We start from the raw sequence: 15,763 nt of genomic DNA, 5'->3' as shown, positions 1-15,763 counted from the left end.
TAATAATAATAATAATAATAACAACAAAAACAATGAAATAAAAACCTTTGGCTATAAAAAAGACATAAAAAAGGTGAAGTTGGTAATGATGACGAGAAGGAATAAATTGATGATTGGGAATTATGCAATTCAAGAATACAATATTCATTCTTTGGTGAATTATATGAGCATGCCGACCCTCAATGAGGTAGTTCTGTGTATCTGACAGTTAACGTGCATGTAGTACTGTATGTACATATACAACATGTCTTCATGTGCATTTGCTGTCACACCTTTTATACTAGCAAACGTAATATTATTATTAAACCTTTGAATCTGTATGCCTGTATGCTCCACTGTACTAAGAGTACTGCTGGTGTGGTCCACAGTTAGTGTGGTCCGGTAGCAAATTCACAAGATTTCACCACCTGTCGCTCGGTTGGTAAGTTATAACTTCACATACATGCAGCACATGCGTTTCATATCCATTTTGTTGCCTTTCTTCTTTTCTTCTTGTCGAATTTTGGGGATACATTTTGCTTTAAATGTTCAATTAAAAATGCCGTTTTCTTAACTGCAAAAGACAGTGAATATAGCTTATAATAAACTAATAATATTAATTTTAAAAATTGAGTAACTGTTTGAATGCTAAATTTGCTGGATCCAGTTTCTCAAGTGTGCAGCTTTATATGACTTTAAATGAAACGTCTTTGTTCCGAATTTGTACTATATAAAGGACAAAACAAAGCAATATAAAGATTTTCTTACTGACATTTTAAGGACTACAGTCTTTTTCAAACAGGTCAGTGAAAAAAATCAACAGATTAATCAAAAATCTAAAACAAAATGCATTAATGCTGTCAGATAGGCACACAAACTAGCGCACATACACACGAACGAACATACACATTGCATGTAAAATTGCAGCTGTATTAGGTTTCTGATTATTGGCCACTCAGCACCGATCCATCTTGTGTTTCTCTTGTCCCCGGCAGCACAGCTGTGGCGGGCCAGGCGAGCAGAGATTTAAACGTTTGATGGATTACATTCCAAGAAGAAAAAAACAGTTTCAAACAGTTGTGCTGTCTGTCAAATCTCTTTGTGTGTATGTGTTCTGGTGTTTAATAGTTTTAGATCATTTTTTGTCCATTTCTTTTTACCATAGATTTCTGTTTCACTCTACTCACTCATCTACGTAGTTTAACTTGTAAAAGTTGTTTTAGATTGAAAGAAGTGCAGTCTGTAGTAATTTACAGTTTTTTTTTGAGATTGTCGTTAACATCATTATCAGTTCATTTTGAAATCCAACACTGCTTCTTTAACTGCTGTACAAAAAGAAGAAAATAAAAGCGAGGAGAGAGTGAGAGAGTGAGAGAGTGAGAGTGTGAGAGAGGAGAGAGCGAGAGAGGAGAGAGTGAGCGAGGCTTGCGTTCTCAGAAATTTGAGTCAATCTCAAACTGAACTAAAGATGGTAATTTTTTCTTCATATACTTAACATTTTGATTTTCCAGATTATAATGTGTCACTTCATTATTGTATTTGTGGAAACTTGGTACAATAAAATTTGGACAAAAAGGGACGGCAGTTCTAGTCACTGACACTCATGATCACTCGACCAAATACTATTTTCATAAAATGTTTAAATTTCTGCTCTAAAAAAAAAAATCCAAGGTAGTGGAAAGGATTGGTCGGCTGGTTGTTTGACTGCAATGCTGACATTTATTGAGATGCTGCTTTCTTGTCCTGACCTTTCTTGAAAAAGAAACATTTTGTCTCAGTGGAGCTGCAACAAATCATCGCTGTAGAGGTCTTGGTTGTAGTTTTGGAGAAAAAACATCTGTGCAGTCAGATTAGTCATTTAGGATTGTAAATCTTTGCATTTTCTGTTCTTCTACTTGTCCACAGAAATACCTGTCCCAGTTGGCAGAGGAGAGTCTGTCGGGCGTACTTGCTGAACCCTCAGCTGACCACTGACATCAGCTTGACCTCTCACATGCTGTACAGTAAACAGCAGAGGAAATATTCTCGTATGTGTGCTGTTTGTAGAAGGCTATGGACAACTACAGCATAGATAATGTGACTTATGGAAGCTAGAGCATGTAGACAATCGCGCTGTTTTACTTATTATGGGAGAAGTGATGTTTAGATGGCTTGATTGGTACTGACAATCCCAGCCATAGTTGATCTCAATTTTGTACAAAGCGGAGGTGTAATGTATAGCAAGGCTACAATATGTAATTGCATCTTTTGGGGGGGTTATAAACATTGTTACAGTTTACTTCATTGGACTGGGTGATAAAAAAATGTTTTTGTTATTTTTTTGGAATGGAAATGTATTTTCAATGATGTTTATTACTGAAAAGACACATTTTTAACAGTGTTAGTAAATTTTCTGAGTTTGATTCAATTTTAGCAAAGATACATTTACAGCTGCAAAATCACTTGAAATATGTGCCAAGGAATGTTTTACTCAGTTCAAAAACTGAGTCAGATTCTCAGGTTTGTTGTATTTGTTTAATAGATTGCAATGTTTAGCTTATTACGCAACATTTCATTTGTATTTCATGTGAGGCTTTCGAGATTTTTCTTCATCTTGTGCCAGTTTGTGCACAGACCATACAACATTAGTTGTCTGTTAGGTAAAATGTAAATCATTTAGATTGATAATCCTGCAACTACACAAAAATATATTTATTTTTTCAAAGTTTTATGCTGGATTGAATTAAAGACAAGAAAATCACAATCATATTTGCCGACATGTGTAAGGCATCAAATATCGAAGACCTTAAACTGGACCATGTGTTTAATTTATCAGAGTTAAACATGCAATGTTTCATGTTTAGTGAAACATGTAAAGTGATTTTATCAGAGGGATTATCACACCAGACTCTGTTTTTGCATACTGTGAATACTGATCCTGTGAACTCAATTATAGTGTTGTTTTCTTTGACAAACTTTTCATATGATTTTTGATGCCAAAAAACATGAATAAACATTTTAATTGTTTTGTGTGTCAAGATGTTGTTGTTTTTTTGTTGAAGATTATTTTCAGCAAAGGGCCACATGTCGGATTTGAACCCGAGCCGCTGCATGACAGCCTGCGTGGGGCTCACTCTCTTACTGGGTGAGCTAGAGGTCACCCATGTCTTTTTCTTCAGATAAACATAGTGTAGAGTCTAACATATTGTGTGTGCTGTGTGATATATGTTGTCCACACAGTAACAACACAGACAGGTACAGTGCACCATCCATCCCTCCATTTTCTGTAGCAGTTTTTGGTAGGACTTGAGTTTGGAGTGTTGTAAAAGAGCTCCCCCAAGCGTTGAGACAAAAAAAACACGTTTGCTAAAACTAGGCCTACATACGTTTTCTAAGCCAGTTTTGATATTCTTGTTTGTTTGGACATTTAACATATATCTTCTGCTACATAATTGTACTTTTATCAAAAATGTCACTGTCAGACAGTTATTCTGCTTACTCACACAGTGAACTGTTCAGGATACATGCTTTGGCCAGAAGAACTAATAATGCTTATTTGACAGAGTCAATCAATCATTATAACCAATAGCATCATCATCATGAATAAAAATAACAATGTTGTAGCCGATGTGAAAATATCCCGAAATAGAAATAGCTGTTTGCAGTACCGCAGATAGGGGGCAACACTTTGTAAACAACACAAACCACATAGAACATGCTAGAAGAAAACCGTGTTGCATTTTCATTGGTTCTTTGTTTTAAAAACGCACACACCCCCAGCCAATCAGAGAAGGAAAACACAGCCCTACTTGCCTGCGTTGCTGGGTAGATAAAACAAAAAACAACAGGATTCGTGTTAGAGTTTGAAGCTTTGGACGCAGCAGACGGTCAGTTTCCCTTGTGAGTTATTTAATCGACAGAGCAAGGCAGATATAAATGCATTATGTATTATTTAAGTGTTGCTAAGATTTACAATGTTATTGCTGTTACAAAAAATGTACACCGAGCTAGCGGACAGTTATATTATCTTACGTCTGAGCTTCAACAAACGATAAATGGCGAGTCAGTAACATAACGAACGGTTAATAAACTGGAAACTGCAGATTTAGATAAAGTGTATAAGTAGGCTCGTTTTATATGTACAGTAAAATACTCTGGAGACAGTTGAGTCTTTTGACGCAGCACTTTATTTTGACACTAAACGCTAAATATTCAAGCTAACGCAACGCTATTGTTTTCAACAGTGTCACTTTAAATAAATAGGGGGAGGGGAGGCTGTTGCTTGGCAGCATGTCTGGACATGTTATTAATCTTGTCTGCATATACAATTCTGTTTCCTCTTCAACATTGCAGGTTTTATTCGAAATATTTTTGCACGCTGTTCTGCTGCAAAAGCTCTTTTGTATTTAAAAAAAAATGGCAACTGACTGCGAGGCCTGGCTGAACGCAAACTTCGTTGGTGAGTGTGACAACAATTTAAATGTCTCATCCGCTGTGTCTTGTTATGTGCGACACTGGGGATTTTTAATGCGGAAGTGGTTGACTGCTTATTTTCTTGCAGTGCCTGCCTGCATATGTTCTTTGATGCTGAATGTAGCATTGATGACATTCTGCTATTCATCCTACATGTTGTGGGTGTCCGCAGATAGAAGTTGACTTAGTATAATTTAGTCTGACATCAAGCATCTTTTCCTGAGTTTATTGGATTTGCACATGGCCCGGCTGAAAAAGATACTACAAAGAACCAGCTCTAATCTCCCTGATCTGTTCTGCACAGAAAAACAGTATCACTTACTCATCAACTTAAACTCTCCCCTATGTTGTCCTTAAAATTCAGCAGAGGTGGAGGACTTGAGTGACTCATTTTTATCCGGAGAAGAAGACAATGCGGGATTGGTTGTCAACAAAAACTTCAAAAATGAGATAAATGGCAACTTGCTGTCCTCGTCTAGCAACAGCATGCATGAAGCACGTCTCAAGGCGAAGGCCAAGCGGAGGCTGAGAAAGAACTCCTCCAGGGACTCCGGCAGGGGGGACTCTCTCAGCGATAACGGGGACGTGGTCAGTGGAACCTCGGTAGCACCCAGCAGCCCTAAGAGCAAGCTGCTGGACCGAAAGTCCCGACTGGGCAAGGGCAGAGGTCTGCCAAAGAAAGGTACAAAGATTTATAATTTCAATAAATGAAGTCAGTTCAATTTACTACTTAGTATCAATACTATAATATGATATAGGTTAAAGTCATTTCTGTGTGAGACCAGAGACTATAGGTCTCAGTTTCTCTAATTGTCAAAGGATAAGCATTTGCTTATAATTACCACAGGCGAGTGCAAGTAAATCAAAGAGCCTCTGGTGTTTTAGTGCCCTGTCTTACAAAGAGAAGGCATTCATCACTGTGTGACTGGCCCTCCATCTAGGAGCCATCAGCCAATTAGCATACACTCAAATTGCTAGGTGATTTTGAGCAGGCCACGGCCATTTAAAAGCCCCCATTTGTTTTCATCTGCCCCGCCAAGCGTTTCTGTAAATTTCCATTGGAGGTTAAATAACAATCTTGGCAACATTTGTGTTTAGTGATCCAGAAGTTACTTTTGTTTGTGATCATCTGTCAATGCATTGGATGTGACATTATTATTTCTCCTTTTGTAATTGTATTTCTATTGTATTGTAATTGTATTTGTACAGTTTTCAAATAGCTTTGACATAAGAAACAAAAGCACATTCAAATTAATACAAATAAACATATAGTAAACACATCATTGTAATGGTGTAAAACAGAAGATGGGGCTGGTTTAATATAGGACAGAAAAACAGTAATATAATACTTTCTTGTTGGGTGACCCTAATGATAACCGCATTAGGTATTCAGCTGTAGTAATAATGGCTTACTTGCTTTATCCAATTTACACATTAAACCAAATATAGCTCCTCTGATCTGCCTTCCCCCAAACTGTACTTTTAAAAGTAACACTGATCACAAATTTATAGCAGAATTTAGCAAGTGTTCTAATTGTCCAGCTGTGTCTCACTGTGGGTCCTCATTCAGTAATGTAAGCATGCACTGTCTACCTATATGTCCCAGCAGACTGCAGTACAGGTCAGTCACTATGCTCTTCCAGTGTAGTGTAGTTTCTCTTAGCACAATGTCTGTCCATGTTGATGGTTGCATAACAGAACTGTCACACCAGTTAGGCCCTATTATCTGAGCGCTGAGCCCTCCTTTATTAAAGGTTCATGAAATGCAATTTTGATAGACAAATCCAGTGGATGTGCAGAATCTTTGGCGAGAGCAAACTAGCTTCCACCATGTTTTAATGCTGAAAGGGAACAGTTTTCCTCAACCAATGTGGGCTGTGCTAAATATAGTGGCATGTGCCACTGTGCCTGGTTGGGACTAATGGGGGTTTTAAAGCCTGTCACACGAGCTACTGGATATTTGGTTCTTAAGCTGTCTCCAGTCTGACCTCAGACCCAGCAGATGTTTGTTTGTGTAACACACACACATAGGCGTCCCCAGAGGTGTCAAGTAACAAAGTGCAAATACTTTGTTACTTTACTTAAGTATAAATTTGGGGTATCTACACTGGAGTAATAATTTAACAGCAGACTTTTTACTTCTACTCCTTACATTTTCACGCAATTATCTGTATTTTCTACTCCTTACATTTTAAAAATAGCCTCATTACTCCTATTTTAGTTTGGCATAGGCTTTATCACAGCATGTTTGGTCCTTGGGTTAAAGAAAATGTAGCATGGATTTAGTAGAGATTACACATACAGTTAATGATCCATGTGACATTAGTAATATTATTACAACTATAGTATTTATTTTTTGACCCCTGGACAACTCATGTTATAAACCATAGCAGAGGGATGTGCTGTGTGATATAAGGAAGTCTGAAAGAGAATTGATGGGTTATTTTGGGTACAGAGATTATAAAATACATGGAGCATCATTGGTTAAAATGTATTTTATGGTTTTGACTAAAACACTAAGCAACTGCCTGCACCCTCAGTTAAAAGCCTATTGGTTGACAGTTTGTCTAAAGCATGGCACTTGTCTCGGATGTTATTTCCTTCTTGACGTTAGAACTGTTACTTCTCTTTAAAGTGAATCCAAGAGGCTTGACACTGCAATGCCTTTAATGAAAATATTTCACGCATTTGAAAACAATCCGGATGTCTCCGGAGATGTTTGGAGGTCAGGTCAGGACAACAAAATAACCAGTGGGGGTTCTGACCTTCATCACAGCATGGGGGCGGCCAGGCTTTAATGAGCCCATTCTGAAAATGTGTCTGGGTTTTGTCTGGCACTAGCGCCATACAGTGGGTGTCTAAATTGCTCATAAGATTTAATCTAACAAATGTTACAAAATCAATTGAGATTCAAGATGTTTTTCTGCTAATAAATAAAGCTAGCAGCATCACCTTTCTGTTTCCATGTCTGAGGACTGATATTGCGATATGATTAACGATATTGGAGGGAATGATCATTTTTGTATCCTTATTTTCATTTTCATTGAAAATGATTAAAATTGAAACAAATTATTATAGTGTCACATTTTTTGGCGAGGATCTGTAACAAACAAAGATTTCTTTGCTTTAGTCTGTAGGATGGGATTTGTAGGCCGGGACATCTCTGCAGCACCACAATACTTGATTCAGAATGGTTTGACACACATTTTGCCATTAACAAATATTGCACTCCCCCCTGCAGTTTGAATATTGCACTAGTCCATATTGCAATTTTGATACATTTGCGGTTAATTGCGCAGCCCTACTCAGTACCCCCCCTCTTCTTATGTCTGCTTTGATGGTGTTTCTCAGGATTTATATTTCAGGGACGTCATGTTCAGAGATGAGATGTTTTCAAAACAACTTGTGTCTTAAGTAACCAGATATATGTGCCACTCTATCTTTTAAAAATGACAGTGCAATTGCCTTAAAATGAGCCATCAGGATGTTAGATCTCATGTTGAACAATGTCACTGACGTTTGTCCTCAGGTGGGGCTGGGGGAAAAGGTGTGTGGGGCCGATCTGGTGAAGTTTATGAACTGGAGGAGGTCGATCAGAAAGACCCAAACTATGATGAAGCTCAGGTACTGACTGTTGTGTCGACATCTTTATTATTATACACGTAGTGTTCAGAATAGCATGGTCACTTGTAAAATCTGATGCAATCAAAGCAAAACCCTGCAATAAAAGAAAAGTATGTTGGGCTCATAATGTGTAATGTTTATTGAGACTTTTGCATCATATTGTAAGTTTTCCTATTATGTGTATGTACGGTGGAAAAAATAACGAGTGTTGCATTAATCTCATATAAATACCAAAAACTGTACAAGTGAGTCATTTACTGTAACTGTTAATTCTTGATAAACTATCATGTATGGCAGCTCATCCTTATTTAATTTCCCAAATGCTTGACCTAGAATGGGATGTGTTTTGACAGGAAAACTGTGTATATGAGACTGTGGTTCCCCCGCTGGATGAGAGGGACTTTGAGAAGACAGTCACCCCCATAGTGCAAGAGTACTTTGAACACGGAGACACAAATGAAGTAGCGGTAAGTGTGCATGAAAAAACCTGTTAGTGTAATTGTGCGTGACAGCACCAAAAAGATATTGAAGCGGAAATCTACATAGAAAGTTCTCTAAAAATAAAATGAAGTGAAAGACGTGAACACAGCCATTAGAGCATATGCCAAGTTAATGTTTCTCTCCACTTCCAGGAGCTGCTTGCCGAATTGAACCTTGGACCGATGCAGAGCAAAGTACCCTCGCTGGCTGTGTCGCTGGCCCTGGAGGCCAAAGCCAGCCACCGGGAGCTCACGTCCAGGCTGCTGGCCGACCTGTGCGGACAGGTGCTGTCCCGCAGCGACATGGAAAAGTCTTTTGACAAACTGCTCCTAGAGCTGCCTGATCTGGTCCTGGACACACCCGGAGCCCCACAGGTGAGCCATCTGAGGGTCTGGAGATAAGTGTGTACACCTGTAGCTCAATCAACAACTTGAAGCTGGGCGATAATGGCCAAAATCTTCTATCTCGATTTAGGTAATTTCACATCTCAATCGATACACTATAACGATATCACAATATAGCATGTGTACTGGTAATTAAATAACCACACGGTGAAGCCTAATTCTGTATAGTCATGTAAATTAAATACTTGACAAATGAAAATTACTGAGTATTTTCTCATTTCATTATAGAACTTAAATACATAATGTTCAAGGATGAGAAGCGTTGTCCAAATTATGTAAATATTGCCGTAACGCAGCTACTGGCCCCGGTTTTTCAAGATTGCTATAGAAACGATATGGAAAAATATGAACAATAACAACATTTTCATTGTTTTGATGATATATATCTGTCAGTCCCATTACAGTCAACAAGAAAGACTTGTTGCATACTGAAAGTATGCATTCTGTTTGAGTTTCTAAACAGTCGGTGGTGCAGCAGAGGGGAACGTGTGTGTGAACGTGCGTGCGATTGTTCTTTTCAGCCTGCGCAAACATGAGATCTCGGTCCATTGTTTGTCGGCTCTCGCAAAATGCAAGCTCAGCAAAGGACGCTCAAAGGGTTATTGGTCGCCATCCCTCACACCCTTCCCCTTCCAGGCTTGTTGGGGATCACTAGTCCTTTCTGTCCCACTCTCAAAGTTCTCTGTGGGTAATGACTGCCTTGCCCCCGCCTCCTTCCCTTTACCCATTTTGCTCTCTTTTTCTCAGTTTTTCTCACATACACATTGCACACTCCTCTCTTTCTCCTCATGTGCCCGCCAGTCTAGACACGGCCACGGGTCGAATGAGATGGAGCTGTCTCTTGTCTGAACAGGAACAATGATCAGTGTTGAGCACAGGCTTTGTGGAGGCCAGAAGAGCAAAGCCAGCTCTTTCGTTTCCCTAAATCATGTGCTTGCACTACTGTAAACAAACACATACACACCCCTGAGGCCACTGCCAGTCATCTGTCACGTCAGTGTTATTGTGGGGCCTCCATGTATTCTCATGCAACAAAAGTGTATTCTACTTATTGTTTCAAAAAGACATTGTTCCTTGAAGTAATGTATTTTATATAGAACAAATACAAATGAATTCCCACTTTAGAAAAAAACATGAATCAATAGGGAGCCATAGAACTGCCAGTGTCTTGTTGAATAACTCCCTATTTCTCACTTCATCCTTAAAGTGAGAAATGTCCCTGCACAAAAAGGCGGTGTTTCACGTGTCAGGCTTTCATCAACATGAGGCCCTTGACTTTCATTTTTGTTTAAAATGTATCCCTCCTTTTGTGTTCATTTTCCAGTTGGTGGGCCAATTCATCGCACGAGCTGTGAGCGACCAAATATTGTCCAAGAGCTACATCGATGGCTACAAAGGCAGAGTTGACTGTCCATACACAAGGTATGGGGTAGTTGGCCGAGCTATGCTGGTGCCATTATTTTAGTTTCCTGTTTTATGCTATTTTTATGAAAGTCCTTATTGATTATGTCAGGGTTTCAAGTGTTTGCAAATGAGTCCTTAAAATCCTTAAAAGATAATAAGGTATTTGGTCAATAATATAGAATGTGTGTACACATATGAGTCAGGTCTTTAGATATAGCATAGAGTGGAAACCTGGTTAAGACCTTAACATTAAGGTAAGAAAGTCTAGGAGAATCTAAACCTTTCTTAGAGGAGTGTGTTAAACAAGATTAGAAATGTATTGAAGGTAAAGGAAACATCTCTTGTATTGGGTTTTCTGGATCACATATAGGAATCAAATCCTATACAAAGCGTTTTCCATTAAGTACACTAATGTGATAAACATGTTCTCTCAAACATTACAAGCAACTTTTGGTAAAGGGGCTCTGTATCCAAACCACAGCACCCACAAAACAAACCCCACGCCAAACACCTGAATGTTTGAATATTGGAGAAGAAGCAGTGAGATTATTTCCACGTAGGAGAGATGGGACAGTAATGGATGTAGGAATCAAAAAATTGTTGCAGTGAGACAATTTGGCCTCACAAATCTTAGCTGTTTAAAAAGTATTTTTTAATTATTTTTTTATTAAAATCTTCCAGAGTGTCACTAGACCGGGCGGCGGTGTTGCTGAAGATGAGTATGGGTGGCCTACGCATAGACAACCAGTGGGGGACAGGCGGGGGCCAGAGACCTGTCATACAGCTCATTAAAGAGGTACAGTAGATTACATAAGGCGGACTTGAGAGGACACCAGTAGTAGAACTGTGTTGGTGTTTTTTGTATTTTTGTATTTCACCTTTTCTAACTAAAATTCAGTAAACTATTTCTTTTGTGAAATATTTGCTTTGTGTGTATATCTGTGTTGTAAAGCTTTATCTGGTTCAGTAAATTCACCACCATGCAGAAGGGTACATAGAAACTTGAACCACGTTGTCATTTCTGTGCAAACACTGCCTTAACTTTTATCAATGCAGCACCCCTTGAGGTAAACACTGTTCAGGCTTCTTTCTCAAGTGCTCAACAAAAAACTACTGCAACATGTTTAGCAGTTTTACTGTACCTGTCTGGCTCACTGGTCTTTTGAGGAGGGGTTTCAATGATTCATATTCTATACCATGATTCATAAACATCCATTCTGCTTAGAGAGCCTTAACACTCATTTAAGTCCAAGGATTCCTACAATTACAACAGATTGGTGCTCTTTTTACACTTGTAGCTGTAAGAAAAATGGCATAGGTTAATAATAGTTATGTCTTACCCTGCGTATTGTCAGATGAACCTGCTGCTGAAGGAGTACATCCTGTCTGGAGACAGTAAGGAGGCCGAGAAGTGTCTGAAAGATTTGGAGGTTCCCCATTTCCACCATGAGTTTGTCTACGAGGTAAACCCTTTGAGCTTGGGCTGTTGTACATTACGAAAAAGACTGCTTTAGCTTTAAAGTATCACATTTCAGTTTTTTTAGGTTTCAGGTTTAATTTTCAGTCCCCATCGAGGAGTGTAAATAAAATAACTATGTTTTGTAGTGCAGTAAGTGCTTCCAGTGTATAGGTTTAGGAGCATTAATACAAGGTTGTGAATATATATTTCCCTAAGGCAATCGTGATGATGTTAGAGTCCAAAGGAGAGAAAACATTGAAAATGGTTCTGCAGTTACTCAAGTCGCTCTCTGTCTCTTGCGTCATCAACATAGACCAAATGAGAAGGGTAAGGAGCCACCTGGTGTTTGAATTATGCACTGCACATCATTATTTCCCCAAGCACCATGTCATTTGTTTTAGCCTTAGAAAATGCTAGTTTATCTACAGGGTCTTTTTTTCTTTCATAGGGCTATGAAAGAGTTTATATGGACATTGCTGAAATCAACATCGATGTCCCTCGTGCATACTTCATCCTGGAGCAATGTGTTGACAAAAGCTTCAGTATGGGAATCATTGATGTTAAGTTAAGAGATCTTTGTCCCTGTCGGTAAGTGCACGCTACTACACACCTTACACTCATCTCTGAAGGGAGATGTGTTTCCCTGATTTCATTTTGTTTTTTATTACTGTATGTTAATGGGTTCTGTCTCTTGTCAGAGGCCGGAAGAGATTTGTCAGCGAGGGAGATGGCGGTGTTGTCAAACTTGAAAGTTAATGAGGAGCCCTTTTTAATGTTCCAGATTTCCTGAAAAGAAGAGGATAAAGCTACTTTTTTTACTTGCAAATTTTTCAAAAATATTCTGGTACCTTTTTTTTTTTCTCTCAACATAATGTTCATTTCTAAAATTGAGGTGGGGTAGGAAAAAAAACTGCACTTTTGATTGAAACTGAAGTAGATCACTTTCTTCAAGGTGTTTCAATGTAATGTATACATAAGCTAACCGTTAAAGTGCCACACCTCACAGTGTCAGTCATTCCACGGAGTTTTTGTACAGTGTTTTCTTGATTTCACTGCCGCTCCTTTTGTGTTGTAGAAAGCAGTGTTTGTACTGAGATGACTTGTTTGTGTTAAAAGCTTTATAAAAGGGGTATAAAGAAAAGGGGAGCATGTTGGTTAAATGCAATACTAGCTCCATAACTAGCTGCTGTTTCTATGCTGTGCTTGACTTTTTTTCTTTTTACCATTTAAATTACACAAAGATGTCATTATTGAAGGTATCAACATGAGTATAGTGCAAAAACAAATACCAGTTGGGTAACTTCAGAAAATAGTGTTTAGAGTGTTTATTTTTGTATATCTGGGCAATACTGGTGTGTGAAATGTACCAGTATTGAACCTTGTTTGTTCATTAAATCACTATTAAAAAAAAAAAAAAAAAAAAGACTGTTTTTGTGAATGTCACAATAAATATAAACACAAGATTACTAACTACATATTGCAACTTCAGTTTTTGATCTGACACAGTAATTGTTCTGCTCTACATTAGTTCAACAAGGAAGTCGTTAACTGACAATTACCTTGCAAGCATTAATGCCAACTTACAGATGCTGTCATACAAATGGGGAGTACGCAGGTCTGGGGAAAAACTAGCAATAGATGTAATCCTTAGCTGATGATATGCAGTAGATTATTTGACAATGTCTAGTGAGTGAAGACTTTAAATAGAGTTGAATGCTCTATAAACCTATAACATTGCACCTAACTTTCCATGTAATGTAAATACTAATTCTACCAGTGTGTGCCTTCTATCTGGAGGAATATTCTGCCAATTTGACCATTCCTGCTGTTATAAATCCTCCATTTGTCGTCTACTGCAACTGCTCTTTCATTGCCAGTTCCTGCTGCTTGACGGCCTCTTGAGCCTCCATCTGCATCTTCTCCAGTTTCTCTAGGGTGACGGATTTGAGTGGGAGCAGCTTTGGCTTACACAGAACCATGGTAGGGACATCTTCCATGGAAAGTTGGCCTGTAGGTGTTGCCAAAACAGACAAAAAATATTCAACTCCATAAATTATCAAAACATTTAAACGAATCTTTGCTTAAACGCAAAATAATGAAACTTTGCTGGATTGTTGCTATTTTTCACAGATGCCTTTTGCAGTGGTGTGTGCTGCGTTCTACCTATCTACAAACATCACATATGAAATCACACCAGTCACCAATCACACAATAGTTTTGCAGTTAAAATTGTCATTCTAGTAGCCTACAACCCCCAGGATCTTCAAAATTACAACGTTAAAGATGGTCTGTTTTGACCAATCAATCACTGCATGTAACATCTGGACATTTCACACATCTAATGCTCTGCCCCGGAACAGCTTGTACCCATTGGACAGTAATACACTTTTAACACCAGAACTACATTTTTATCCAGCTATGTTGCAAACCCAAATTATATAACGGTTTGTACAGCAACCATTTTCATGGTGTTGAGCTGCATAAGACTGTAAAGAGTGAGCACCCAGCACCCACTGACTAATTTTGCAAGCATTTGCATATTTCTAAACAGTTCACATGTTGTATTGAGCGTCACAAACAACCTTTTGTTTGTAACTACTGCTGTCCAAATAACTAACTGTTGTGGTACAAACCTGTTTTAGGCAGAACTTCTCTGAAAACTGATTTGACTTCTGGCATTGTGTCCTCTGAGTGCTTGCTGAAAGGTAAACATATTAGTTTATTACATTTAGCATGTTTAATCTGGTATAGATGAAACATTAATGAAACCAAAGTACTAAAGGCAGTGAATTAAATATCTGTGAAGCAGCTCTGCTCAAGAAGAGAAGCCAAATATTTAAAAATGTGAAATTGTGGGGTCATTAAGATAGCTGTTAATGTTGCGGAGGATGTTTTATTTGATAATGAATAGTGATCAGAAGATTTGTTGCCATTTACAATTGCAAGGAATATACCTTAGTGTGTTCGATGCATACAATAATACTCACGTGCATTAAGTGCTGTAAAAGTTAATGTAAATTTATAATAAAAATATTACAATAAAAATGTGAAAAAAATAAACTATAACAAATAAGCACATTATACTTGTTCTAAGGTATGACTGGGTGATTGCATTCAGGCAAGATAGGCGTACACGCTTATCTTGAACTGTTAGCACACTAGCTAATGCTTAAACGTGTCAACTTCATTTGCATGCACATTGTTATTAATATTAAAGGTTCAACTTAGGAAATACGGAAGATAGTGAGGTGATATGTGGTTTGCAGCCATGTGACATACTTAGACACAGAGAACACTAGACCATCCTAAAGGAAAGAAATATACTAACACCAGTGCTGTCCTGTAGTGTATTTGTGAAATTTAGTTGACAATTTATCTTGCACTATGTTGAATGTTCACGTTACGATCAAGCTATTCGACCCCGACTTACACAATGTGATTTTGATGTAGCGTCAATTTAGTGAGATCATGTCCAACTATAATAACATTAACGAGATGAGCGACTGGGTAGTTGGGCTTATTCAAGGATCGGGTGTAAAAATCGGATCCCGTCTTTTATAGCATAATAGCTGTTAAACTAGCTCAAAATAACGCTAATGTTAGCTAGCTACGTTTAGCACGTATCGACAGAGCAAAGGTCCAGCTAAAGTAACGTTAAACGGTAGCTTTCTTTTAGAAAACTACAAGTCAACTGTATTACCGCTTACAATACACTTCAAAATAGTTACGTTGTTATGTACACGTTAAATAAATATAAAAAGTGGATTGTTGATAACCCCACCGTTAGCACCAGGAAGAGATTACAGCGGTTGTCAGGCCAACGCTTTCGCGAGAATCACGTGTCCTTCTTCTTCTTCTTCGCTGTGTTTCTAAGCGCTATATGAGATCATAGACCGTATATATATTGATGGACAGAGCATCCGGTTCGGAAAAGTGCAACCACTGCGGAAGTAACTTAAAC

The 15,763-nt window shown here is 38.3% G+C and overlaps 2 protein-coding genes and 1 long non-coding RNA gene across 5 annotated transcripts in view; 2 read left to right on the top strand and 1 right to left on the bottom strand.

Annotated features, from left to right (window-relative positions):
* Window positions 1-2,954, top strand: part of rbm20 (RNA binding motif protein 20) — a 52,638-nt gene extending 49,684 nt beyond the window's left edge. The window contains exon 14 of the mRNA XM_034887104.1: window positions 1,885-2,954. Within this exon, the coding sequence (XP_034742995.1) occupies window positions 1,885-1,953 (69 nt within the window). The 3' untranslated portion in view covers window positions 1,954-2,954. The remainder of the gene's footprint in view (window positions 1-1,884) is intronic.
* An 812-nt stretch (window positions 2,955-3,766) lies between these two features.
* pdcd4b (programmed cell death 4b) lies at window positions 3,767-12,938 on the top strand. Of its 3 annotated transcripts, none has more exons than XM_034895063.1 (12): window positions 3,767-3,845; window positions 4,312-4,417; window positions 4,796-5,113; window positions 7,961-8,055; window positions 8,409-8,522; window positions 8,688-8,909; window positions 10,264-10,361; window positions 11,025-11,139; window positions 11,699-11,806; window positions 12,019-12,129; window positions 12,251-12,390; window positions 12,501-12,938. In XM_034895063.1, the coding sequence occupies exons 2-12, from the start codon at window positions 4,375-4,377 to the stop codon at window positions 12,556-12,558; spliced, it is 1,422 nt and encodes a 473-aa protein (XP_034750954.1). In that variant the 5' UTR covers window positions 3,767-3,845; window positions 4,312-4,374; the 3' UTR covers window positions 12,559-12,938. The 3 variants fall into 3 exon arrangements, with proteins under 3 accessions (XP_034750954.1, XP_034750974.1, XP_034750963.1); XM_034895083.1 differs by having other exon boundaries at window positions 3,778-3,845; window positions 4,799-5,113; XM_034895072.1 differs by having other exon boundaries at window positions 3,840-3,858.
* Window positions 12,939-13,112: 174 nt separating this feature from the next.
* On the bottom strand, window positions 13,113-15,690 carry LOC117958601. Its single transcript, XR_004659762.1, has 3 exons — window positions 15,584-15,690; window positions 14,436-14,500; window positions 13,113-13,810 (listed from the first exon to the last, which is right to left on the bottom strand). It is a non-coding gene; the product is annotated as an uncharacterized LOC117958601 (long non-coding RNA).
* Window positions 15,691-15,763: the final 73 nt, after the last annotated feature.

This window comes from Etheostoma cragini, chromosome 2 (assembly GCF_013103735.1).
Source record: "Etheostoma cragini isolate CJK2018 chromosome 2, CSU_Ecrag_1.0, whole genome shotgun sequence".
Classification (NCBI taxonomy): Eukaryota; Metazoa; Chordata; class Actinopteri; order Perciformes; family Percidae; genus Etheostoma; species Etheostoma cragini.
The sequence above is the reverse complement of the archived record's forward strand: the minus strand, read 5'-3'. Positions and strand labels throughout refer to the sequence as shown.

What these genes read in the sequence shown, in the direction of transcription:
- pdcd4b (XM_034895063.1), top strand. Translation starts at nt 4,375, where the DNA reads ATGGCAACTGACTGCGAGGCCTGGCTGAACGCAAACTTCGTTG. An exon ending in ACACACCCGGAGCCCCACAG is followed by an intron (nt 8,910 to 10,263) that starts GTGAGCCATCTG and finishes TTCATTTTCCAG; the next exon opens with TTGGTGGGCCAATTCATCGC. An exon ending in ACATAGACCAAATGAGAAGG is followed by an intron (nt 12,130 to 12,250) that starts GTAAGGAGCCAC and finishes TTTCTTTCATAG; the next exon opens with GGCTATGAAAGAGTTTATAT.